Source organism: Sarcophilus harrisii, chromosome 1 (genome assembly GCF_902635505.1).
Source record: "Sarcophilus harrisii chromosome 1, mSarHar1.11, whole genome shotgun sequence".
Taxonomy (NCBI): domain Eukaryota; kingdom Metazoa; phylum Chordata; class Mammalia; order Dasyuromorphia; family Dasyuridae; genus Sarcophilus; species Sarcophilus harrisii.
In genome coordinates, this window is record NC_045426.1 from 80,370,679 (window position 1) to 80,395,713 (window position 25,035).

The following is a 25,035-nucleotide window of genomic DNA, read 5'->3' on the forward strand; positions in this document are numbered from 1 at the left end:
TTTTTCTATCTAGGCTTTTGGGGAAGTAAAACTTACTCTAAAATGACAAAGGTATTTGGGATCTGTCAGTCTTGAGGAGAGAGCATCTATTGAATTTTTGTTTTTATTTTCAAAAAATAAAGTCTCTAAAGTAAAAAGCAACAAAACATCAAACTGGCTCAGGGATTTGGCTAGTAACCAGAGACCAAATCAAGTCCTTGTTCCTATGTAGTGTCCCTACGAGGGCTCCTGAAAGAATTAGTCTAGAATAATGTTTCTCTTGACTACAATCTGGGTGAATATTCTCTTCACTGGGAAAGTTGTGATTGTGTAATTATCAGTATTTCTGTCTAAAATACCATTATCATTGAATCATCTTTGCTCCAATTCACTCATGGTTTTCTTTTCTGGCATGTTTTCATATTGTATCCATGTACACTTGCTTACACAGTATCTCCTCTACCAACTTCTGAAGAGCACTAACTAGTACGATATACAAGTCTGCCATAGACTTTACATTTCTCAATGACAAATTAGAAAATTTCCGAATAGAATAAAGATTCTTATTAGAGCTGGAGGTAATCGGCGAGAGTGCTGACAGACAGAAACTCGTCCAGATAAATTCAAGCCTTCACATGAGGGGCATGCCAATTGCAGGGATGCATCTGTACCAGTAAAAGAACTGAAAACCTTTAGCTTTTCTGCAGCTGGACAAGTTCTTCTGTATTTGGAAGAAACCGCTGTGCACTGGGAGTGTCAGAAGATGACACAAATAGCCAACAGAAATTAAATATGCGCTTTTAAAAGACTTCTTTCAGTTGCTAAAATACCAAACAAATCTCTAAACAAGAATTCTGAGCTGTTGGTTTTTGAAGTGGTCTTACCCAAAAAGTCCTAGGGTGTTGGATTTCGGGTTTTTTTCCCCAATAACAAAAATTTTGAGGGACCAATCCCCGGGCTTTTTTATACAAAAAGGCTTATTTCCAAGGGTTTTGGTATTTTTTAGGTAAATACCTGATTCCCATTTTCACACTAACAGCAAAGAATCCAGAAATGCCCATTTTTCTACCAACCAAACAATTTCAACAGCTGCTCTTCCAGGGCCCGTAACTGTAACAAGGGGGCGGGAGTAGAGAGGAGAACCGCGTCTCGGCCCGTTTTCTCCCTCCCCTCCCCCCCCTTCCCGTCCGAGAAGGCTCGGCTGCCTTTTGGCTATACTTGTACCCCAGCGCCCAGGGCGGTGCCTGACAACCGGGAGGCGCTTAACTAATGCTCGTTTCTCGCCGCCTTCCTACGCAGCCGCCCCCAGGAGGGCAGCAGATGGCGTCCCCGGCCGGCAGGACCTGGGTTCAAGCTCTGCCTCTGACGCTTGGCGCTTGAGGGCGAGGCACTCCCGCCGAGGGGGGGCAGCGGCTCAGCTAAGCCCCGGCGAGCACATAAGGACACTCCCGCACAGCTACTCCCGTGTCTGTGCTCCCCTCCCCCCTCCCCCACCCTCGGTCAGGGGCCCGGCGGGGCCGCTTCTACCTCCGAGGGCCCGGGCGCGGGCTGTTCCAAACCCGGGCCGCGTCTCGCGCCCGCCCGCCAGGGGCCCGGGCCGGACTCCGGCCCGCCGCGCCTCGGCCACGCCCTCCGCGGCGCTCCCGCCAGGCCGCCCGACAGCTGGAGGAAGGGAGGGAGGGAGGGCCGGGAGGGGCCGCTAAGGCGGGCGGCGGGTCAGCCAACGGCCAGTAACCGCCGCGAGCCCGCTCGGCCCCGGCCCCGCCTTCCAGGGGGCGGAGGCTGGGAAGCGGGGCGACTGAAGGCGGGTTCATGAGTTCCCTCAACGGCCAGTAACGGCGGCGAGCCCAGCACGGCGGGCACGCGCGGCGCCCGCGCCCCTCCTCCCCGCCAGCCACAGGAGTAAGGGGGGAGGGGAAGGGCGGGGACAGGGAGGCTCCCCCTCCCCATCCCTCGGGAAAAGCTGGCGTGGGCGGTGGTGGCGGCGGCGCGCACGTCCTGCCGGCGCGACTCCGCGCAATATCCCCGCCCGCCCACTTACCTTGCAGCGTCTTCTTCGAAGAGCCGGATTGGGGGAATTGGAGAGTGCGCGGCGTCGCGCTCGGTGACGTCAGAACCTCCGCGTCGCGTCGCGCCCCGGTGACGCGGCTCTCGGGCCCGTTGTCTGGGCGTCTGAGAGTGGGGGCCCGGTGCCGGCCGGGCTTCCTTGAGTGCGGGGCTCTCAGGGGCGGCGGCGGAGCTTGGACATGGCGCTGAGGGGCCGTTCCAGGGGAAGATGAATAAAGGCTGGTTGGAGCTGGAGAGCGACCCAGGTGAGGGGCGAGAAAGGGGGGGCGGGGCAGGAGGGGGGAGGGGGGAGGAAGGAAAGGTTGGCAGGAGGGCCTGGCGTGGGGGAGGGGGAAGGGGTCTGGGGAAGGGTGTAAATAAAGAAGGAGCGTTCTTGCGTCTTGGGCAGTCCCGAGGGCCGAGAGGAGGGCACGGGGGCTGGAGGGGCGAGGGCCGGCACTCCGGGGAGGTGGAGGGCCGTCTTCCGAATCGCTCAGCCTCCTCTGAAAAGCGAGCGCCTTGCAGCTTTGAGTGGCGTGTGCGGGAAACGCCCGTGCCACCAGCCCCGCAAGCGGCTATCCCACTTGGGAGGCGCTTCCCGGCGTTCTGCTTCTGGATCCCTCCGGAAGTGTTCTGGGCGCGCTCGCCCTGCTGGGGCTCGCGCCGCCCCCCGGGCCCGGCCTCCCCCCGGGCCCGGCCTCCCCCGCCCGCCGGCACTTGTCAGCGTGGGAGCCCGGGCCCCGCCGGGCGGTCCTGCCCCTCCCCTCCGCTGCAGCTGGGAGCCTGCCTTGGGAAGGGAAAGCCGCAGGGCGCCTTGGGCTTGTTGGGGTGCAGGGACGCTCCGGACCTGGTGGCGGGTTCCGGAGAACGGAGGAGCGGGCTCGAGCCCTCGGGCCGGGGGTAAACGGTGATGCTGCGTGCGCCTGCTGCGTGGCAGGCGCGGCCGAGTTAGCCTCCTCGGCTACGGAGGGGTCAGCCCCGCGGGGGAGGTGGCCGGGATGGTTGCCGTTTCTCGAGGGCAGAACGGCCTCGCAGAGCAGAGTTGAACTTCGGAAGCCCTGGGTTTAAGGAAAGGAGTGGTCTTGAGAAGGGGGCCCCGGGGGCAGCCAGGGGGCGCCGTGGATAGAGCGCCAGCCCTGGGGTCAGGAGGACCCGAGTTCAAATATAACACTTCCAAGCTGTGTGACCCTGGCAAGTCACTTAACCCCAATTGCCTCAGCAAAAAAAAAAAGAGAGAGAGAGAGAAGGGGGCCCTACCGCTGCAAGAAGAGTGGGAAACATCCCAGAGACCTGTAGTTTGGAGGGTCGTGATTCCGTCTCCTTTCTCTTAATAAAAGTCACTAGTTTAGTGTGATTTTGATCATGAAATGACGCCTTTTCTTCTCTTTCTCTGCTATCTCCTTCCTTTTCCAATCCTTTCCAACTCAGGCCTTTTTACCCTGTTGGTAGAAGATTTTGGTAAGTATGAAATTTCCACTAAGATTCTCATCTTCTTTGTATGATGTCATCAGACTATGTCAGATTCGCCTTTGCAAAATCTCTTACAACCATCCCCCTTCTCAGTCATATTGTAACTGCTGTAGATGACAAGAATCTTGTTAACTCTCGTATAGATTACAGACTTATAAAGGGTTTTCCTACTTCTTTTCTATCATCTTCCCAGCCTCTTTCTCATATTACTTTAGTAATCTCCCCAATTTTCTGTTCTGACTTTTAGCATTTTTCTATTCCTACCATGTCCTTGGCTCTCCTTTGTCTTACACATTGATTATAAATTCCTTATTCTAGAATTCAAGGCTTATCGCAAATTAGCCCTATGATAGACTTTTCTAGCATTATTGCACATAATCTCTTTTATGTATACTGTTTTTCAACAATATGGACTTAGTGCTTTTCTCTCTTGGTTTGGTTTTGTTTTTGTTTTTGTTTTTTTTGGTGCCTTTGCTTTGCTAACACCCATGCCTGGGAAATAGCTCTCTAAAGTTTTAACTTTTCTCAAGTACCACCTTTTCCTTGAACTTTAGCTTCTCCCTAATTCCCTTCCACATAACTTTAAAAGGATCTTTCCTTGTTCATGTGTCAGCATTCTACTTAGACCTATCCATTTCACCAGTTATTGGTATGTATTTTTCCCCTCTCCATGCTCCTTTCCCCCCTCACTGTCCCCCATTACCATATTAGATTGTAAACTCTAGTAGTGGAATACTTAATGTATCTAGCTTCATACTTCTAGCACTGAACACAAAAGTTGTATGATAAATGTTTATGATATTCTTTAGGTGTTAAAGGTGTACAAGTTGAGGAGATCTATGATCTTCAGAGCAAATGCCAGGGGTAAGTTACTTCTCTATTAAATTCTGTCATTGACCTAAGATAGTTTGAGAAAGTGTCTTAAGAAAGAATCTGATTAGGTCTCATTGATTTTGAAAGCTCTTAGATTACTTGGTAATAAGCTTTGATTTAGAGAACTCAGGAGGGCCCAGTCTTGACTGGCTGGCTGGCTCTTCTCACAGTGCTTAGTATTTTATTGTCTGAGATGCTAAGGCTTTGCTTGGATGCCTATGTAGTAGGAGTTAACTCCTATAAATATCAGAAAATGGGTCATGATAGCAAGCCTAAAAGTTTCTCCTTAGGGGAAAAAAAGGAGCCGGTTTGAGTGTGGACTTGTTTTATTTAATTTGCTCAGGATGTTGTGCTGGAGTCCCTGATAGAAGAGTCACTGGTTGAACTTCTCATTGGAACAGAATTTTTATGTATCTCTGTTTTGCTTTTATCCTGAGGCATCTTCTAAGATGATCCTCTGGGCAGTGAATTACCTTTTTTTTTTTTTTTTTTTTTTTTGGATGGCATGTAATTATGAGATTCTACTTGGGAAAGGGGGTGGGTGCCTTCCCTATGGATTCTAAGGGCAAAGATAGAATAGAGGCTGTGATAGTACATGTACAGAGGAAGTACATATACTTCTGTTTTAAACTGAGTTGGTAGTCTTCACAGTAGGTTAGTACAGAGTAGCAATTTGGTAGTCTCTCCTGTTTGTGTGGTGAAGCAATTTTAAGGGCAAGAAAAAAGAAAGAAAAATAGGAGAAAGAGAAGCCTTGCCTTCCAGCCTGGTCAAACACACTTAATAACTTCTCTTTTCCTCCAGTCCAGTGTATGGCTTCATCTTCCTCTTCAAATGGATCGAAGAACGTCGGTCTCGTCGCAAGGTCTCCACCCTAGTGGACGAGACTTCTGTGATCGATGATGACATAGTGAATAACATGTTCTTCGCCCATCAGGTTATTTCATTCTCTGTGCTCTGAGGGTGGACTTTTTGTGTCCAAGCGCCACAAAATAGCTTAGCATTACTAATATTTCTGCTTTAGGAGAAATTAGACAAAATCTAAGTGGTAGTGTTGGTATGTAAATACTCTGACCAAGAGAATTTCTCTACAATGTCTACATTGAGGCATGGGAGGGGGTGGCTCTTTTGCCTAAGGTTTAAAGAGTTCTGACTAAGTCAGTTGGCCAGACCACACACTGCCTTTTTTTCTGTGTGCCAGATTTATCAATAAGGCTACATTGGTATATGGGAGGTTGGAACAAGATGTATATCATGGATAAAAGTGGCTGTTCTTGGTTCTGCAGCTGATTCCCAACTCCTGTGCCACTCATGCCTTACTGAGTGTCCTTCTGAACTGTAGCAATGTGGACCTGGGCCCAACGCTGAGCCGTATGAAGGATTTCACCACGGGCTTCAGCCCAGAGGTATTTTGAGGCCCCTGCTTGCTTGGCAGAGGTTGCTATGTGTCCATTCTTTGCAAACTAGATTGACATGTATGCAGTGCTTAGCCAGGGGCCACTCTGCTGCTCTCTCAAGAGAATGAAGTTTCCCCCATATCAGGAGTGGATGTGGTGATTTTAATTTTTCACATTATTTGGTCTTGTGGCTTCATTGATTCCCTTATGCAGCCCTGTGACTTGAGTAGAGCATATCATGGCCATGCTTATTTTATAGACAAGAAGTTAAGTAATGATTGACTAAAGCTACATAACAAGTAAGGTGCTTGAGTTGTAGTTGAGGTCATCTGAACCCTCCATTGAGTTTGTCACTTTTCTTTTATCTGTGTTAAATTATCAGTTTCTCTATCTCTTCTTTACATGGAGACTGACATGCAATTATATCTTCTTTCTAGAGCAAGGGATATGCCATTGGGAATGCTCCAGAGTTGGCCAAAGCACATAATAGCCATGCCAGGTATATATAATGGAATAAGAGAGAAAATTATCAGTAAGGGAGGGAGTCTCCATAATCAATTTTCTGAACCCATCTCCTCTGCAGGCCTGAGCCACGACATCTGCCAGAGAAGCAGAATGGGATCAGTGCTGTGCGGACGATGGAAGCATTCCATTTTGTCAGCTATGTCCCCATTAAGGGACGTCTCTTTGAGCTAGATGGGCTGAAAGTGTACCCCATCGATCATGGTAGGGTTCATACTTTGAGTTCCTTGGGACAGGGAGATCTAAATGCTGATATTTCCTACTAGGGTAATGACTTGAGACCCTAAATAACCTGAGTAGTTTTCCTTGATTTTTGACCATAATAGTTTTGTCATCTGACCATAATAATTTTGGTTTGTTTTATTTCTCACTTATTCTGAATTCTACATTTGGTGATATGATTTTTAGATATTTCATAGTAAAATTATTTAGTTGAGCAGCTTGACCACATTGATGTGTGGTCTTTGACAGTAAACTAGTGAAACATATTTATAGAGCTTCTTATCATATATGACAAATTAACTCCTGAGAATGTCTGAATTCTGACTATAGGCATCCTTCATGAGTAGTGCCCAAATACTCCCTCCAGCCCACTTGGCTTCTGTCTTCATCACTTTCCAACTTTTTTTTTTTTTTTTTAATTTGTTTTTTTCTCCTTTCCCTCCTTATTCTTCCTAGGGCCCTGGGGGGAAGATGAAGAGTGGACAGATAAAGCCCGACGAGTCATCATGGAACGGATTGGCCTGGCTACAGCAGGGTAACTGTCCAGACTCGGGGGTGGGCACAGCATTGGGAAGCTTAATGGCAGCTTGACTGTCTTCATTCTTTTTCTTTTCCTTGGATAATTATGGCATTCTAAAGGATGGGGTGAGCTTATTTAAAAAACAAACAAAAAACATTTTGGTGAGAAACTGGCTTCCTTTTTTGCCTCATATCAAGGCATGATATATGTTAATTGTTGGCTCCACCCAGGACACTGAATTTTAAGTTCCTGGTACCAAGTAATTTGCAATGATCATGTGGCTGGGAAAGAAGGGGCACAGAGGGTGGGGTGTGGCTCCAGAAGACCTGAAGCTCAGGTGGCCGGTGGGTGTGACCACAGGGAGCCATATCATGACATCCGATTTAACCTGATGGCGGTAGTGCCCGACCGCAGGATCAAGTACGAATCTAAGCTGCACGTCCTGAAGATGAACCGACAGACGGTGTTGGAAGCCTTGCAGCAGGTAGGGAAGGCCACACTTCAAACTGTTCCTGTGCTGAGAGTAGCCCCTGATGTTTGTCTTGTTTGTGGGTACTTGAAATCCCTCCCTATTAAGAGCGCCACTTACCTTTCTGTTCTTTGTGCTCTTATCGTGACCTCTTGTTCTGCATGTGTTCTTTCTCCTCTGATTTAGCATTCTGGTATCAGTTTTTCTTCAAACAGCTTGATTATTTGGGGGCTCAAGTAATTGGTGGATTTTCCATGTTCTTATCTCTCCTTTCTGTTCTTCCACTTAGCTTTGGATGTTTCCTTATTCCTCTCTAACTCCCTGGAGAGTGGGAAAGATTGAAGTTGGGTTGAGGACTGGCTCCTAAAATGAAGTCATTAGTATTCCCATTTCATGGTGGTGTGATTAGGCAACAGCTGGCTGTGCTGTTCCCTTAGGGCATACTTGGCAGGAACTATGAGAGGGCACAGTCCAGTGAGTCTGTGTCCCTACAAGTATAGAGTTTTGCTAGTTCCACTGCTCAGTGCACTCCTTATTCTGGTTTCAGCTGATCCGAGTGACTCAGCCAGAACTGATTCAAACCCAGAAGTCCCAAGAGTCTCAGCCCCCTGAGGACTCCAAGCCGGCCTCCTGCAAGCCCTCTCTGGTGCTTGAAACAAGCAAGACCCCACTGGCCTCTGAGGGTTCTCAAACAGGTATGAGATGCCTGAATGACAGGACCCCAGGAGGCCTGAACATAGCTTAACTCCTCTTTTGGGAGAGGGTTCAGTTAAATGGGACTTGGCTGCTTCCAAGTTGGTGTAGAATAAAACTTTTTAATCTTTTGGATATTATGGACTTCTCAGGTAGTCTTATGAAGCCTATGGGCCCCTTCTTGAAATGTTTTTAAATGCATAAAATATAATACATAAAATTACAAAGGAAACCATTACATGCCGTTTTTAGAGCATTTAAAAAAAAAAAGTTGATAAGTCCCAGTTGTTAAGGCTTGTAGAGGGACTTAAGTTGTGCTCATTGAAAGGCAACATGGTGGAATGAAAATTTGGAGTCGGGGGACCCGAGCTCAAATCCTCTTTTAGACACTTGGCAGTTGTGTAGCCCTGGGCATTTATATTTCTCTGTGCCTCAGTTTCTTCATCTGTAAAATGAAGGAGTTAGATTCAGTGGCTTTTAAGGTCCTTTCTAAATTTGAGCCAATGACTTCAGAATATATAGCTCACCAAGTGCCAGCTGCAGAGTCTGAGAGAAAAACCCTGCTGGCCTCCTAGGGGTCCCTGCAGACTTTGTTTTTCCCATGGAGAATTGTGGAATTCTAGACATTTGGGAAATACCTGCGTTCTTCAAATGAGTGGTCAAGGTAAAGACTGAGAGGCCTATAATACTCTACTCCCTTTCGTGTCCCTTAAACCACATAGATTATCTCCCTTCTTTTGTTCCTTTACTTTTCACCTTTTTTTCTTTTCTCATTTTTTTTCTTAGTTCCCTTTTTACTCCTGTCTGAGAATTTCTCAGAGTCAGAGAATATTATCCTCTGATTTTGAAGGATGGAAATAGCAGGAGCTGATTTCTTTAGGAAGTGTTAAATGGAAGAAGGTGCAAGTCAAGTACCTGGTCCTGTTTAAAAAAAAAAAAAATTGTTTAGAATTTTTACTTTTAAAAATAGTATTACCCTAGCTTCTCTGTCCCAGAGAACCATCCCATATAATAGGTTAGTATTTAAGACAAAAGAAATTGGAAAAAAATCAGTTGACTGTATATCAAAAAGTCTGAAAATATGTGCACTATAGCAGCCTTCATGAGCCTTCCACCTCTGCAGTGAAAAGGCTAGGAATGTGTGCTCATAGGTATGCTTATTTTTTGTAATTTTGGTTTTTTTGATGGGTGCTGTTTCTTTCCATTTATATTGTTGTAGTCGTCGTGTAGATTGTTTTGTTGTCTCTGCTTACTTTGCTCTGCATCAGCTCTTGTAGTTTTCCTTCTCTTATTCAAAACATTCATCATTTCCTACAGCACAGTAGTGTTCTGTTACATTTATTTACCACACTTTGTTTAGCCATTCCTTAATCATTAGGCATCTACTTTATTTCCAGTTCTTTGTCATTACAAAAAATGCTGCTATAAATATTGTATAGGGAGACTTTCTTTTTATCATCTCTGACACCAAGGGTATGGTATGGATGTTTTAATGATTGAATTTGTATAAATTGAAATTGCTTTCCGAAATGTTCATACTGGTTCATTGTTCTACCAACAATACACTATGGTGCCTATCTTCCCATAACTGCTTCATCATTGACTATCTCCCACTTTTTTGTCATCTTTGACAATGAGCAGGATATGAAGTAAAGTGTTAGGGTTGTTTTGATTTTAAATTTAGAGTCTTCTTTCATGTGGCTGTGAATAGTTTTCATTTCTTTTAAAGATTGTGCATATCTTTGACCACTTATCTATTAGAGAATGGATTTTGGTCATAAATATCTATGAATTGCTCATATATCTTGAATACCAACCCTTGTCAGAGAAATTTGGTACAAACATGTTTTTCCCCCATTTCTTGTCTTATCCTAGGTACATTTTTCTATACTTGTGAGAAGCATTTTTCTATACCTGCTTAAAACTAAGGTCACACACTCTCTTTTTTTCTTTTTTGGGAGGGGGCAGTAACTTTTTGTCCCCCCAAAAAACATGCAAAGATAGTTTTCAGCATTCACCTCTCTGCAAAATCTTGTGTTTCAATTTTTTTTCCCTCCCCATCTCCCCAGACAGCAAGCAGTCCACTATAGGTTAAACATGTGTACTCTTCTAAACATACTTTCATATTTGTCATGCTGCACAAGAAAAATAAGATTAAAAGAGAAGAAAAAAATCGAGAGGGGGAAAAAATCTAAGCCAATACTACCATCACACCCACAAACACAGACTGTAAAAATACTATCCTTTGATCCACATTCAGTTCTCTCTCTGAATGCAGATGGCTCTTTCTATCACAAGTATATTGGAATTGTAAGGTTATGCTCTCTTAAAACTAAGGTCATGTATCCATTTAGAGTGTATTGTGGAATATAGTGTAAAGTGTTTTAAGTCTAATTTTTGACATACTACTTTCTAGTTTTCCAGCAGTTTTTATCCACTAAAGAATGCTTTACTTAGTCTTTTATGATTTCTATTTTATCAAACATTGGATTATTTTTGATTGTCCCCCATTGATCTTTTTCTGCCTGTTTTTTAAGCAAAGGAGTTTTGACTGCTGCTTTATCACATGGTTAGAAGTCTGGAAGTAGTTCCCTCTTTCTTCCTACCAGTACCTCCCATAGCTGATTCTGAAGACATAATTCATATTCTTTTTCCTTCCTTTAAGAGGGAACTGAAGAGGTAGCGGGACCTTGCCAGCCAGCCCCCACACATAGCCCACCCAGCAAACCCAAGCTCATAGTGAAGCCTCCAGTCAACAGTCTCAACGGAGTCCCAGCAAATCCCAGTCCCATTGTTCAGCGGCTCCCAGCTTTCCTGGATAACCATAACTATGCCAAGTCTCCCATGCAAGTACGTGTCTAGAGCTCAACAGGTGCATCTCTAGTCTAACACTTAGTGCCATGGCTGTCCTTGGTACTGAGTGCTTTGAGCGGGTGGTATCTCACTGACCCTGGAATTTGGTAGCTATTTGAGAATATCTTGTATTTCTGGTTTGGGTCATAATATTTTTTTTAGTGTGGTATTGAGTGTTCTGTCATTAAAAAATCTCAGAAATTCAGGAGAATTTCTGGAAATCCAAGTTTTCCCTGATTCCTGATCATTTGCTTGGTTCCAGAATTATGATCTTGTGAACATGGGATATGTTCTTAATCAGGTCTTAATTGCCAATGTAACTAAGGCATAATCTTTGAATATTCTGTTTCCTTAGAAAGGATGTGTGGGACAGATGCCACACCAGAGGAGCATCTGCCTCTGCCATATTCTAGGAGTGAGAAAAAAGCAGCCTATGTAGCCTGTCTTGGAGCCGCCAGGCTTCCCCACTTGGCCTAGCCCGCTCTTTCCACTGATTCTGGGATTGTTTCCTCCAGGAAGAAGAGGACCTGGCAGCAGGTGTGGGCCGCAGCCGGGTCCCAGTTCGTCCACCACAACAGTACTCAGATGATGAGGATGATTATGATGAGGAAGAGGAAGAGGATGTTCGGAACACAAATTCTGCCATCAGGTAGCTGCTTTTGCACCAAGACACAGAATATGGAAAACCTCTGGCCTTTTCTGTCTGTAATTTAAATGTCAGGGAGAGGAAGTGGGGCTGCCAGATATCTCCTGAGAATGGGCATTGGAAGAGAAGCCAGGCCCTCTCAGGTAACCTTGGGTTTCACATTCCTACTTGTGCCAAGGCTGAAGAGAGAAAGATGCCATCTGTTCTTCCTGCCTCGAGTATAGGAAGGACATGAGATTGCAGACCAAACCCGTCGTATGACTTGGGAGAGACATCAGGGAGCTCTCTGAGGCCTTGAGAGGTCACACAGTGTCAGAACTCTGGGGTCAAATTCAGTGCCCTGGTTCCTGTCCTACTTTGTCTTCTTCTTTAAAAGCTTCTTTAGTTCTCGGAATTGGGGGAGAGGCTTTCCAAAGATTGCTGCTCGGCCAGCTGTGGGGCCAGAGGGCTTGGGAAGTGCTTCTGGGAACGGGCCCGTCTTCTCCCCGGGCTCACTTTCTCTCTCTTTGGGCCTGCACAGGTACAAGCGGAAAGGGCAGGTCAAGCAGGAGCCCTTGCCTCCCTCCTCCGATGGGCAGCTCTGTGTCCTGCAGCCCAACACCATCAACGTACTGGCTGAGAAGCTTAAAGAGTCCCAGAAAGACCTCTCAATTCCTCTGTCCATCAAGACTAGTGGGGGGGCCGGGAGCCCAGCGGTAGCCGTGCCCTCTCACTCTCAGCCTTCGCCCACCCCCAGCAACGAGAGCACCGACACAGCATCTGAAATAGGGAGTGCCTTCAACTCCCCACTCCGCTCCCCTATCCGTTCTGCCAACCCCACCCGCCCCTCCAGCCCCGTCACCTCCCACATCTCCAAGGTGCTTTTTGGGGAGGACGATGGGTTGTTGCGAGTGGACTGTATGCGCTACAACCGGGCTGTACGCGACTTGGGGCCCATCATCAGCACAGGCCTTCTGCATCTCTCAGAGGATGGGATGCTGTGTCCTCTCACCATCACAGGTGAGGGAACGAGGGGAGCGGGGGCCTGCTCAGTCAGAAGAGGGTTTGGCAGGACCCTTAGCCCCAGGGAAGTTTGCCCTGCTTCTAGCTCTCTCACGGGTGTGCTCCTCTTAGAAGGTGGGAAAGGCTCCTCGCCGCCTGCCAGACAGAGCCAGACCACCCAGATCGGCGTCGCCCTGGAGGAGAAGGAGATGCCTGAACCGAGTGACAGAGAGAAAGCCGGGCTGAGCCGGCCCCCGGAGCAGATGTGTGGGGAGAAGTATTCCCCCAAAGTGAGTGTCCTTTTCCTGGGGCCAGGGAAAGTTGCCATTTCCCTTTTTTTTCCTGGTCCTGCTGGTGTCACACCTGGCGTGGGTTATGGACAGTGGCTTCAGGAGTCCTGCACCATGCCCTTTTGGGGGTCCCCCTCCTGCCTGGGCAGCCATGTCACCAGAGTTCTTGGTCTTGCCAGGAGCTGCTGGCACTGCTGAAGTGTGTGGAAGCAGAGATTGCAAACTATGAAGCCTGTCTCAAGGAAGAGGTGGAGAAGAGGAAAAAATTTAAGGTGAGCTCCTGGCGCCACACTTGGGGGGGGTGACTTCTGATGCCAAAAGTTTAGCTGCCAATCTTCTTCCTCTTCTTCCTCCTCCTCCTGTATTTTCCTTCCTAGATTGATGACCAGAGAAGAACCCACAACTACGATGAGTTCATCTGCACATTTATTTCCATGCTGGCTCAGGAAGGTGAGGTGGAAATGCTGACCCCTGGCAGAGGGGCCGGGCGGCTTTTAGGGAGGTGCTCCCACTTTTTGGAAGGGAAATGAAGCCTGTTCTCCCAGGCAGACAGACCCATGCCCCTGAAGCGAGGTCTGCACCCTAGCAGAGATGCTAAAGCTTGTGCGGATTGGGGGAAACACAGGCTGTTTTCTGGCCCAGCTTCTTGGGCTTTCCTTCCTGTGTGGCCTTGTAAATCTCCCAGGACAGCTCACATCTTTCGTTGATGCTCTTGTAGACAGATGTTGTCAAATTCAAGGAGAAAGAAGGGCCACTAAACCAGTCATAAGAATCTTTACAGGCACCTATGTTGCATTATTTTTGTTCTATTGTATTCTTATTTTTGTCATATCCTTAGCAGTTACATTTTGCTCTGGTTTGGGCCACACAGAGGAGTGTTGTGGGTCTCAATTTGGCTCCTCGACCAAAAATGACTGGGCGCAGGCTGCCCATTCAGTCTGTTGTGCCCTCTCCTAGGCATGCTGGCCAACCTCGTGGAGCAGAACATCTCCGTGCGGCGACGACAGGGCGTCAGCATTGGCCGGCTCCACAAACAGAGGAAGCCTGACAGACGGAAACGCTCCCGTCCTTACAAAGCCAAGCGGCAGTGAGGGACCTCCCGGCCCAGGGCTGGGCCTTCCATGTGCTCCCCTAATCAGAGGGCGTTTTGAGGGCACGCAGCTGAGAGCGGCCCCCACCTATTCTCCTCCCCTTGGACCCAGTATTACTGTACAGTTTAAAGTGGGAACATCATTCCCAAGTGGACAGGTGAAGGTTCCCGTGTGTTGGTCGAACTACAGACCTCCCACTGATCCTTTAGAAATAAGGGAGACTTCTTGGTCACATGGCTCTCTAAGCCTCTCCCTGTTGACCTGAGGATACTTAAATCAGTACTTAAATTCTCAGCTTTTGGAGGGTTGGAGCTGGGAGTGGGGATTGGGCAGGTCAGCCAGAGATTGTCGAAAAGTCAGTGCAGGGACCCTCAGGAAGCAGCAGCTGAAGTTGGTGTAGTGGGAACTCTTCCTGTGGGAATACCCTCTTTTTCTCCCTATGTCATCTGAGCCTGCCCACAGCTGGCTGTGGATCATCCACCCCAAAGGGTACATGGACCCCATTGACAACCGGGGCCTTGACTCCCTGCCTCAGTGACAGCAGAATATATATTTTATATATGAGAAATGTCTATTTTTTTCTTGGTTCTGACTAATCTTGCCACCATTGTATTGAATACCACTGCCTCCTACACAGCAGCCTTCTGGACATAGCTTGTCCAGATCTGGCTCTCCATCCCTTCCCCTGGCTTTCTTCCTCATCCATTTTCTCTGTGTGTGTGTGTGTGTGTGTGTGTGTGCTCCCCTAAACCCTGTCTGGGGAGCTGGAGGGCAGAGCTGGGACTTCAGGGTCACAACCACTTACCTCCTGGATGTGTGACCAGGGCCAGAGGTGCTTTTGCCCAGGTTCCCCCATTCACCCCCATATGAGCCCAGCCCGGACCACACAAGCACTCCTGGTGAGATCCCCCAACCGTCTCCTGGAGAGGTTGGGCCTGCACTTTTGCACATCTGCTGTTTGTTTGAACTCCAAACTCAGGAATCGAGGCTTGCTCAGGATCAGTATGAGAAGTAGGGCAGGTGGGGAGTGGCAGGATTCTCTGGGTTTTATGGAAATGCATAGCTTTGTTACTGAATTGGTCTGAGCAGCTACTTGGACTGTCAAGTCTTAAGAGTGGAGCTATTTTAAGTTTTTAGGTTCTTTTAATTCCTATAACTTGTTTTTCCTTTCCTGGCTTGGCCCAAAAAGGGAGTATATATGAGGTCAAGGTGTTTGGGTTCTTTGGGCTCAGCTCCTCTGTCCTGTTAAGGCCTGCTGCAGTGGAGTTAGGCGTTGCTCCAGAAACACATGGTGCCAAGGTGTCCCCAAGCCTTTTCTTTGGGGAGAAGGCTGATTTTCAAAGTATTTGCTGGCTTTCCTAGCCTTGAGCTTGCTGTAATGGGACTGTGTGTGCAGGGGCTGTTCAATCTCCAGGGTGGGTGGAGACTTGGACGGGTTTCTGTGGAGGCTCTGAGCATGATGTGCCCATGCCTGCTAGTGTTAGAGAGGTGCCCTCCCTCAGCAAGCCTGCTGGGAGAGCAGAGGTAGCTCTCTGGGGAGCAAGGTGGAGTGACAAGTTATCAGGCTGTTGGTGCTGAGGGAACTTGTGGGGGCTGTTTCTCTTTCCTTCCTGAGCTTAGCACCCCGTATAGGAGCATAAAGTAGGGGAAGACTGGCCACCTGCCTGCTTCCATTTTATGGGCATTTTCCACTTGGGCCTAAGCTACCCTGTGCCGGGCCTAAGCTACCCTGTGCCCTGAGACGACTTAGAGGCAAAGTCCTATTGCCATTTGGGGACCAGTCTCTGCCCTTTCCCACCCTCCAGAGTCTGTTTGCTTCTTTGTGACCATGGTAGCTGTTGCTACCCCAACCCTGTCTCTTCCCACCCCTCCCTTTACCTGTTTCCCCCTCTCTCTAAGGGCCCCTGGGAGAAAGTGAAGGTCCCTTCTTTATATACCACAATTGCCATTTTAAGTTGTGGTAGGGCAGATGAATTTCTTCTCCTTCTGCTTGCACTGAATTTCAGAAGAGACAGGAATCAACTTGAAATAAAATGTAGGTGTCTTGGGGAAGGTTAACTGAAGCTATTGTATATAAGAGACCTGGGCAGGCTGGGGCTTGGGCCACCCCTTGCCTGTTGCCTGTCCATCCTTGTAAATAAATACCAGTCTTGCCTGAATGAATAAAAGTTTTCCTGTAACTTATATGCTCTGTGTTGGCTGAATAAAGAACTGTGTACTGTGCTGTGCAAGCATTTTCTCTGTTCTGGGCACTCTCCATGGCACCAGGACTCGGGCAGTGTATGTGCAGTGGCAGAACCCTGGACGACGAGTTGGGGGACCTGCATTCTCTTATTAGTTCTGCCACTAGTTTGCTGTGTGACTTTGGAGTCCTATCATCTCTGGGCCTCCACTTTACCTGGTAAGATGAGGTCCCTTCCAGTTGTAGCGTTTTAGGATGCAATTTGGAAAAGGTCTCAGCTGATCTCTTGCAGACTATCAAGGCAGAAGACTTCTAACAGTATAACTAGAGGGATGGGAGAGAAGGGGGCTTCCTGCTGAGCCAGCAGGGGTCCAGGCCTGTTGGTAAGAGTTGGCTTCAAAGACTGGCCCCCCCCACTTTTCTGACTGGCAGAGACCCCCAGAGCAAGCTACAGTATAAATAGGTAGACAATATTAAAAAAAAATTTATTCCCTCTGATCATGGGCCACAGGCTCCTTCCTGTCCCGCTCTGTCCCCCCAGGCTGCAGCTCTGAGCTCTCCTAGGGAAGGGGATCCGGCATGGCCAGCTCTAGGAGCATTGTGGCCTTGGCCTGAGCTGAGAGCCAGAGTGGAGGCCTGCTTGACCCCAGGGGGCCTAATAGTCCAGAGCACAAATGAGGGCCACCCCTCGCTTGATCCAGTGTCTCTGATTCTTGTCAGTGGGGATCTCCACGGCTATGACATAGTTGGTAGAATGGCCAGTGGTTGACAGTGTACCTAGAACAAACATCAATAGAAGCAGGCTGTATGAAGGAGGCTCTTGGGGCTCCCCTTGTGCTTGCCGCCTGTTATTCCTCCTCACCCCCGGCTCCCATGAGGGAGGACGTCCAGGGCTATGGTGCTCTAAGGTTTAAGGAATCTCTGCTGAAGGCAACCCTGGAGATGGCTGCTTGCATTCAAGAACTGCCACTTAGGGCAGATGAGCTTCCCTTGGACAATCAGGACTGGACAAGATGACCCCAAGGTGCCCTCTTCAACCATGAAATTCTAGGATCCCTGACACAACAGGTGCCTGGCACTAAGAGTTATTTAGACCTGGAGACAGTTACACCATCTCTCTCAAAAGATAATTGTGTGCAGGCACCATAGCACGGCCATGGGAATGTGACCTAAGAAAGTTCAAGATGAGGGTGGGAGTTTTTTTTAACAGATTTGGGGCTCATGCTGCATTCAGCTTCTGTCCCAATTTCTGCCAAGATCTCTAGGCTTTGGGGTGGTCAGGTCCTGGTCCCGCAAACCAAGGACGTGTTCCTATCACTTGGCACAGGAAAAGTGGCAGGGATGCCTTAGTCCAGCAGCTGGTTTATCGGGAGCCAAAAGAAGCTGCGCCAGGGACTCTGGCCCCTTGTCTCGCCTCCTGTTTCTCCCCCTCTCCCTCAGGTTCTGTGTAGGGGAGTCACGGGACAAGTACATACCAGCTCGAGTCAATGTCTTGTAAATGGGGCAAACATAAAAGCCCCTGAGTGGGATTTTGCGGTTGGGCACAGGAACCAGCCAGATGATGGCCATCTCTGTGTAGAGCTCCTTGGGCCGAGACTCGGCCAGGAAGAATCTGTCAGGGTCCCAGCGTGCCCCCTCCAGGAACAGGCCGTGGATGAAGCAGCCCACTTCTGGTCTTGCAGTCAGCTGATTCAGTGACTGCCTTACTACCTAGAGATTGGGAGAGAGATCAGTGGCTTAAGGTGAGGTGATAGAATGTCCAAACTGTATCCAGAAAGCCCCACAGTAAGCCATCCCTAAGACGAGGAGGTGAGGTTGGCTGCTACGCTGAGAGCTATGTATCTGATATTTGGCAAGTGCCTCTTGCAAGCATCTCATTGCCTCCATTACCTGGACTGGTCATTCCGAGATGGGTCACTGCCTCCCAGGGCTAGCCAGAGTTCTGAGGCTCAGAAAGCAAGCCAGTGGCTCACCTCCCCCTGCCACCTATCCTTTAGCTACCTTTGCTCCACCCTTCAATGCCACCAAGCTCCTGATGCCTGAGCCATGTACCCCTTAATCCTGCTGCTTTTCTTCTGATTTCACCCTTTCAGAAACAGGGTACTGGAGGGGGGAGAGAGCTTTGCAAAATAAATGTTCCTTTGATAAAGCTATCATTTCCTTTCCAAGAAAATGGATTTAAGCTTACACAAATAGGAACTCTTAGTTGTAAAATGGTCAAAGGATATGACCATTTTCAATGGCATTTTGAATTTTATAAAGTAAGAAATACAAGATATCATCAATAGCTATATGAAAAAAAACTTCTAGGTCATCATTAAGTAGAGAAATTAAAAAAAAAAAAAACTGAAGTTAAGGGCAACTAGGTGGTGCAGTGGATAGAGTGGATAGGGCTGTCAGGGACAGCCTTGAAGTCAGGAGGACCTGAATTCAAATATGGTCTCAGACACTTAACACATCCTAGCCATGTGACCCTGGGCAAGTCACTTAATCTCAATTGCCTCAGCCAAAAAAAAAAAAAAACCTCTGAAGTTTCACCTCACATCCAACTGAAAGAGCGCCAATATTAACAAAAAAGGACAATGACAAACGTTAGAGGGGATTTGAAAAAACAGGCACATTTTTAATATACTCTTGACAAAGCCTTTCTGGAAAACAATTTGGTACTATGACCCAACAGTTAGTAAATTGCACATACCCTTTAATTTTATACCACCAAAAAACCTATACTCCAGAGAGACCAAAGAAAGAAGAAAAATATGCAGCTCTTTTTCTGGTAGCAAAAAACGAACCTAAACAGTGGAGACTGCCCATCAATTGGGGACCATCTGAATTAAATGTGGTATGAGAATGTTATTGGAATATTATGACAAAAAGGTACAATTTAAAAGAAACCTGAGGAAAATTGTCATGAACTGATTCAGAGTGAACAGATGAGAACCACCGAACAAGTTATACAATAACAACATTTTGAAAGACAAGAACTGATCATCAAAATCACCAAATGGGAACCCGACTCGGATGAAGGACTTACAGTGCACAGAGACACTTGTTTTTTGGACAGTCAACTGCAGAATTACTTTTGCTCACTGACCTTAAAATCAAAAGAGATGGTGTCGATGGAGATGACGCGCTTTCTAGCATAGTTCTGCAAAGTCCCCGTCAGGAAGGCTTGTGGGAAGAAGAAGCCGCTTATCCAGAAAACGGGTGGAATGCCATTCTGGATCCACTTCTCTATAAAGTCAATCCTCTGCAGCAGGTCCATGACCCAAGAAGACAGAGGCTTGAGAGAAGGGTAGGCTTTGCCCTTCCAGATCTCTGGCACTGCGTTGTTGTACAGACTGGTGGACATGAACTCCAGCTGTGAGGACATCACCACCAGGCCCTTCAGTGCCTTGAGCACATCCTTGAGTGACTGTGAGATCACGAAGAGTAGCTTGTTGTATCTGAGGGGTAGATCACAGGGAAGGGATTCCTAGAGTCTTTGGACCCCAGAAGGGGTTCCCCCCATCTACATATAGCAAGGCCTTGTTTCTCCAGTAGTGGGCCTGGCTCAAGGAGACTTAGAAGACGGATGGGTCATGGGTACAACAGTGTTGTCTGGGCCACACAGAGATGGTTCGCCCCAGCAGGTCCAGAAACGGTCTGAATCTGGCTGGAATTTAGCTTGGTCTCTGATAGCTAAGAGATGTTTTCTCATGGATCTCGGCAGGGGTAGGCTGACTTCAGTGGAAGGAGGTTCTAATATAAAGACTGCTTTATGAAGTAAGTTCAGATAAGGTTAAAGTTTCCTCGAGTTTCTTCCAGTATGCTTAACCATCCAAATCTAATTTTGTTTTTAATTTTTTGGAATTTAGACTGTTAAGGATTTTTTAAAAGATCCAGGAGGAAACTTTTAATCAAGCATAATATTTTCATTTTATAGATGGGGAAACCGAGGCAAGAGACAATCAATCATGCTCAAGCATGTCTGGATGCCAGTCTGGTCTAGACACCCACTCCTACCACAAGCCCTCCCGATTCTCCACTGTGCCCCCTCCCACACTGCTTGCTTCTGATCATGGAGCCAGTTTGGGGAGCAACTGTCTCCCTACAGCATAAAGAAAGCATAGCCCAAGTTTTCAGGTGTGCCTTCCATTCCTCCTCCCCTCCTTCCTTCCTTCCTCCCTCCTTCCCCTCTCAGCCTGGGAAAGCTGGGCAATTACCTAATCACTTCCTGCACCAGGACAGTGTTCATGGATTCTTCGTAGAGCACAGGGTACTTTATCATCACCTGGTGCACGTCAATGGGCTCTGGGATCTTCTTCAGAATGCTTCCAGCAACTTCTTCCACAATCTAGGGGCCCACCCCAGAGGATGAGAGAGGCTGGACCAACAGCAGCCCCAGGCCCACTCTGCCCTTATTTCCACCTACTCCTTTGGGAAGAAAATCTGCCCTGATGGGGAACAGAGGGTGCCAGAACATAGGAGTTGGATGGGGTCCTAGAAACCTTCTGAACCAACTCTTTCATGGTACCCAGAAGGAAACTGAGGTCCAGGAAGAGGAATTTTGTTTGTAAAATATGATATCCAAAGCAGATCACAATAGCCACTCAAATCCTTAGTGATCAAGGCCTCAACTGGGTTACTGGGTGCCAACTGATAGGAGTTTTCTCTCCCAGAAGTTTATTTATGAACAAATAAATTTATGACATCACAGTACAGGTAAATAAAAAGGAGCTCAATGTGTGAAAGTTACCCAGTTCATATTACAAAGGGAATCTCTCAGTGGAACTTTCCCTAATGAATTTAAAGCAGGACTCAATGGAATTTAAAACCCTGGAATATAGCCACTGTCCCTTCTCCGAGGTTGCCTGGACTGGCCGAGTTAGTGTGTGGGTAGGAGCAGCAAGGGGTCTGGAAGGGGAGCCTCTGACCTCTTCTCTGCTCTGGCCACCTGTGGAGGATGACTTGGGCTGCAGCTGAATGATGGCACTGAGGAGGGCAAAGGTCTCATTCTGCGCAAAGGTGATATTGGCGTTGTCGTGCAGACCAAAGATTTCGGGGATGTCATTGAGTGGCAGGCTCTTGATGTACTGCAAGTAACCCTGTGGAAAGGGACTTGCAGTGAGACGTGGGGGAACTCTCTGGGGACTCTGGGGTCAGGCCCGCTGTATCCTGAGCTGAATAAGCCCAGTACTCACCCGGAAGCTCCCCACTGGCTGAAACTGGCTGGAATCTTTTCTCTATTACTCCCAGGGTGCAACAAGTGATTGTGAAATCACGAGGGGAAAGTGGACAATAGCTCGGATCCTGACTTTGGGAACAGTGGGCAGAGTAGGGCTGGGCCAAACTCAAACAGAAGGAAAAGATCTGGGTGGGGATATTCATGGGGAATATCCAGCCTCTGGCTGGCACTGCCCAGCCCTGCCTCCATCAGGCCCTGGTGCCCCATGCCAGGCTCAAGTCTGTTTCACCTCCCAGACCCTAAGCTAGGACATCCTAACAATCCAGGGCTAGAGCTGGGCCTAAAGGGGGAGGCCTTGGTTTGGGACTGGGCCCCGTTAGGAAGTCACAGTCAAATGCAGAAGGAGCTAGGAGAGCCCCCTTTGGGAAGAGGACCCTAAGGGAACCTCTTCTCTGGGGAACCAGAAGGGTCACATTGGGGTCCAAATTGCTGCCCACAGTTGAGGACTGTTAGGGCTGGGATGTGGGACCAGAATCCTCACATTGCCTCTGTCAACTGCTACTGTGACTAGAGGGGAGCCAAGCTTGCTGGTCCCGCATCAAGTGGCAGGCGTGCCGAGCTCTGGCCTTCATCCCACAGGCTCACTCTGCCCTCTGGGCCCTCGAGAAGCTGCTTGGTGTAGGGGGAGGAGCCCTGTGAAGGACTCCAGAGCCCTCGACTTGCCAACTTGCCACAGGACCTGAGGCAGATTTCTCTCCTCCTCTGAGGATCCGTTTCCTCATCTCAAAGGGGGGTCCCTTCAGTGGGAGGAGTCTGATGTCCCACTGCCAAGGGCATCCAAGATGATGCCGTCACATTACACAATGGGGTGATTACATTGATGTCATAGGTGGGGTTGATCTGGTGGTAGATGCCGGACTCGGAGTAAATGTGCTCGGGCTCCAGGACGATGGGGTGGTAGAAGTCTTGCAGGATGTTCATGATGCAGCGACGGTCCCAGTCGTCAGTCACGCGGCCGCCATAGTTGATCTCCCCGGCGGTGTACCTGAGGACCTGTTCTGACCAGCAGGCTCGGGATGAGAACCCTGGGGCAGGCCCTGCCCCCCCCCCACCCTCCCGCCTTGCTGCACCCACCCGGGCTTTGGGGAGGGAGGACATGGCCATGGCGCGGTGTGCCGGGGCACCAGTCACTTCTGGGGAGGTCCCACCTCTCCCACCCCGCTCTCAGCCAGGGCTCGAGGAAGGCGGGAATTGGTGTTCCACTCCATGGCTGAGTGGGCTGGCATGGGGGAGACGAACGCGAGTGACTGTGTCTGCGCCCAGCACTGTACCCAGCAGTTTGCGCCCACGATCGCCTTCAGTCCCTATGACGATGCTGGTGAGAGAGCCGGCGGGAACTGGGGACACTCAGGGCCCTGTGGAGCTGGATCTGGCCTCCCGATTCTGGGCTCAGCTTGGAACACCCTGCACTGGGGGAGGGCGCACCTTGTAGGGGATTTCTTCGTACTCGTCCAGGAACATCTTCAGCTGGCTGATGCAGATGCGCAGGTCTCCGTCCGTGAACTCGTAGGGGATGTTGAAGCCCAGGGGCCCAAACTTCCTCCGCTCCAGCGCATTGCCATGGAACAGGCACAAGGACAGAAGCAGGCACTTGAACTCAGACTGCTGCTTGCCACAAAAGAGGAAGCCAAGGAGGGGACAGAAGGAGGGAGTCAGCTTCCACAAGGGTTTCTGGGAGCCCGGGCGTGGACGCTCACAGAGCCAGAAAGGGCCTTTAGCCATCACTCAGTGTAATCTCCCTTATAGATGGGCAAATGGAGGCCCCGGAAGGAAGGAGGCCTGAAGTTGGGTGTCCGAGGATGACTTCTCCATCCTTACCAAGAAATCACTGGTCCTTGAGCCCCTTGCAGCAGCCCAGGCTGAGGGGACTGTGGGACAGGGGCACGATCGGCTGGGATCTCACCTTATGACAGGAGTTCAAGAAGTCATCGTTGAGACTACTGTATGACTTTAGCAGGTTGGCCTTCACCCCCCGAGGTGGCTCGATGGTCATCTTGGAGCCATTCTGGAGGATGGACACTGGGAACTTGTTACTGGGTAAGCTGGTGAGCCAAAGGCGAAAGTCCCGATGTACCTGCGTCCACACAAGTGAAATGACTGCCAAGAACATGGGACGAGGTTGGGAGTGGCCGCCCGGTCCTCTCCCTCTCTTATCCCGGTGTCCAGAGGGGGCTCACCTTGTCAGGGTTGATGTGCTCAATGAGCCTCTCCAGGGAGGGCATCCAGCTGGGGGCTAGGTGGCAGTTCTGGAAGAACACCCACTTGCCCCTCTCCATGGAGCTCTGCATCATAGCCTCGGCGAGAGGACCCTGGGTGGGGGCAGAGTTGTGCTCAGCAGCCCCCCAAGCTCTCCCGCCCTTCCCCACCTCCTGACCCTGGCACTGACTGTCTGGGCTCGGCAGGTACCTGGCCCTGACCCAGAGAGATGGCTGTGAGCTTCTTGGAGAACTTCATCTCCTCTGCAAACTTGTAGAGATCGGCAGCTGGGTCTGTCCCCGGGGACAGCACAAAGATCAGCGGGGTGGTGGAATTGGAGTCTTTGAACACGGCAAAGAGATTGGCGGTCTGCAAGCCAAGACCCAGGGAGAGGAGAAGCTGGGGGCAGCCCGGGACAGCGGGGCTCAGGCAGGCCCAGGACAGCGGGGTGGTGGCCTGGGACTAACGGGGTTCAGGTGGGCCTGGGACAGTGGGGCTCAGGTGGGCCTGGGATGGTGGCCTGGGACTAACAGGGCTCAGGCGGGCCTAGGACTAACGTGGCTCAGGTAGGCCCAGGACAGCAGGGCTCAGGCGGGCCCGGGACAGCGGGGCTCAGGTGGGCCCAGGACGGTGGCCCGGGACTAACGGGGCTCAGGCGGGCCCAGGACTAACGGGGCTCAGACGGGCCCGGGACAGCAGGGTGGTGGCCTGGGACTAACGGGGCTCAGGTGGGCCCAGGACAGGGGGGCTCAGGTGGGCCCGGGACAGCGGGGCTCAGGTGGGCCCGGGACAGTGGCCCAGGACTAACGGGGCTCAGGTGGGCCCAGGACAGCGGGGCTCATGTGGGCCCAGGACAGCGGGGCTCAGGCGGGCCCGGAACAGCAGGGCAGTGGTCTGGACGCTGCTGGGTTCTCAGGGCTCCCACACTGACTCCAAGGGCCAGCCCAAGCTCCAGCTCTTGGGGATGGGAGGCAGGAGGCGAAGGCTCGGGGCCATGGGAAGGAAGACTGAACTGGGGCCCTCAGATGGGGACCCCTCGCTGAGTCATTCCCCAACTAAGAACGAAGCTTCCTCCGAGGCTCTCAGCCAAGGGTGGGGAAGAGCCTCCTGGGCCAGAAGGGTGTGGGCAGGCAGAGAAGAAGCTGCACTGGGTACCTGAGGCTCAATGAACCGCGGCTCAAGGTTGACGGACACAAAGTCCTGCATGGCGTTAGTGACCTTGTCCCCTCGGAGGCAGCGCAGAACCAGCAGCTTCTGGAACTGGTCTAAATGCTGTTCCCACATGCCTGGCAGGGGCTCCCTGGAAACAAGAATCACCATCCACTGTCTTCATGGAGCATTCCCAAGACCCTCAGTGCCCAGACCCACACGAGCCCTGGG

At 49.6% G+C, this 25,035-nt stretch overlaps 3 protein-coding genes across 9 annotated transcripts in view; 1 reads left to right on the plus strand and 2 right to left on the minus strand.

Annotated features, from left to right (window-relative positions):
• PHF7 (PHD finger protein 7) overlaps nucleotides 1–2,085 on the minus strand; it is a 31,105-nt gene extending 29,020 nt beyond the window's left edge. For 5 of the 6 annotated variants that reach the window (XM_031958060.1, XM_031958046.1, XM_031958028.1 and 2 more), the window contains exon 1: nucleotides 1,507–1,585. The gene's annotated coding sequence lies outside the window, so the exon portion shown is untranslated. Of the gene's footprint in view, nucleotides 1–1,506; nucleotides 1,586–2,020 lie in introns of those variants that run through there. The other variant, XM_031958033.1, reaches the window with a different exon arrangement.
• Nucleotides 2,086–2,089: 4 nt separating this feature from the next.
• Nucleotides 2,090–16,278, plus strand: BAP1 (BRCA1 associated protein 1). Of its 2 annotated transcripts, none has more exons than XM_031958018.1 (17): nucleotides 2,090–2,291; nucleotides 3,454–3,483; nucleotides 4,305–4,359; nucleotides 5,171–5,303; nucleotides 5,653–5,772; nucleotides 6,201–6,262; nucleotides 6,347–6,489; nucleotides 6,964–7,042; nucleotides 7,388–7,511; nucleotides 8,044–8,191; nucleotides 10,855–11,039; nucleotides 11,558–11,691; nucleotides 12,209–12,687; nucleotides 12,805–12,959; nucleotides 13,139–13,231; nucleotides 13,337–13,409; nucleotides 13,917–16,278. In XM_031958018.1, the coding sequence occupies exons 1-17, from the start codon at nucleotides 2,255–2,257 to the stop codon at nucleotides 14,048–14,050; spliced, it is 2,184 nt and encodes a 727-aa protein (XP_031813878.1). In that variant the 5' UTR covers nucleotides 2,090–2,254; the 3' UTR covers nucleotides 14,051–16,278. The 2 variants fall into 2 exon arrangements, with proteins under 2 accessions (XP_031813878.1, XP_031813873.1); XM_031958013.1 differs by having other exon boundaries at nucleotides 2,094–2,291; nucleotides 12,802–12,959.
• A 396-nt stretch (nucleotides 16,279–16,674) lies between these two features.
• Nucleotides 16,675–25,035, minus strand: part of DNAH1 (dynein axonemal heavy chain 1) — a 138,494-nt gene continuing 130,133 nt past the window's right edge. The window contains exons 68-78 of the mRNA XM_031958068.1: nucleotides 24,811–24,955; nucleotides 23,866–24,024; nucleotides 23,637–23,768; nucleotides 23,363–23,533; nucleotides 22,885–23,064; nucleotides 22,276–22,452; nucleotides 21,149–21,319; nucleotides 20,438–20,568; nucleotides 19,327–19,678; nucleotides 17,708–17,942; nucleotides 16,675–17,009 (exon numbers count right to left, since the gene is read on the minus strand). Coding sequence (XP_031813928.1) covers nucleotides 16,888–17,009; nucleotides 17,708–17,942; nucleotides 19,327–19,678; nucleotides 20,438–20,568; nucleotides 21,149–21,319; nucleotides 22,276–22,452; nucleotides 22,885–23,064; nucleotides 23,363–23,533; nucleotides 23,637–23,768; nucleotides 23,866–24,024; nucleotides 24,811–24,955 — 1,975 coding nt within the window. The 3' untranslated portion in view covers nucleotides 16,675–16,887. The remainder of the gene's footprint in view (nucleotides 17,010–17,707; nucleotides 17,943–19,326; nucleotides 19,679–20,437; nucleotides 20,569–21,148; nucleotides 21,320–22,275; nucleotides 22,453–22,884; nucleotides 23,065–23,362; nucleotides 23,534–23,636; nucleotides 23,769–23,865; nucleotides 24,025–24,810; nucleotides 24,956–25,035) is intronic.

Coding starts and splice junctions, on each gene's coding strand:
- BAP1 (XM_031958013.1), top strand. CDS start 2,255: ATGAATAAAGGCTGGTTGGAGCTGGAGAGCGACCCAG. Junction 4,360..5,170: donor CTTCAGAGCAAATGCCAGGG/GTAAGTTACTTC, acceptor CTTTTCCTCCAG/TCCAGTGTATGGCTTCATCT. Junction 13,232..13,336: donor AGAAGAGGAAAAAATTTAAG/GTGAGCTCCTGG, acceptor TTTCCTTCCTAG/ATTGATGACCAGAGAAGAAC.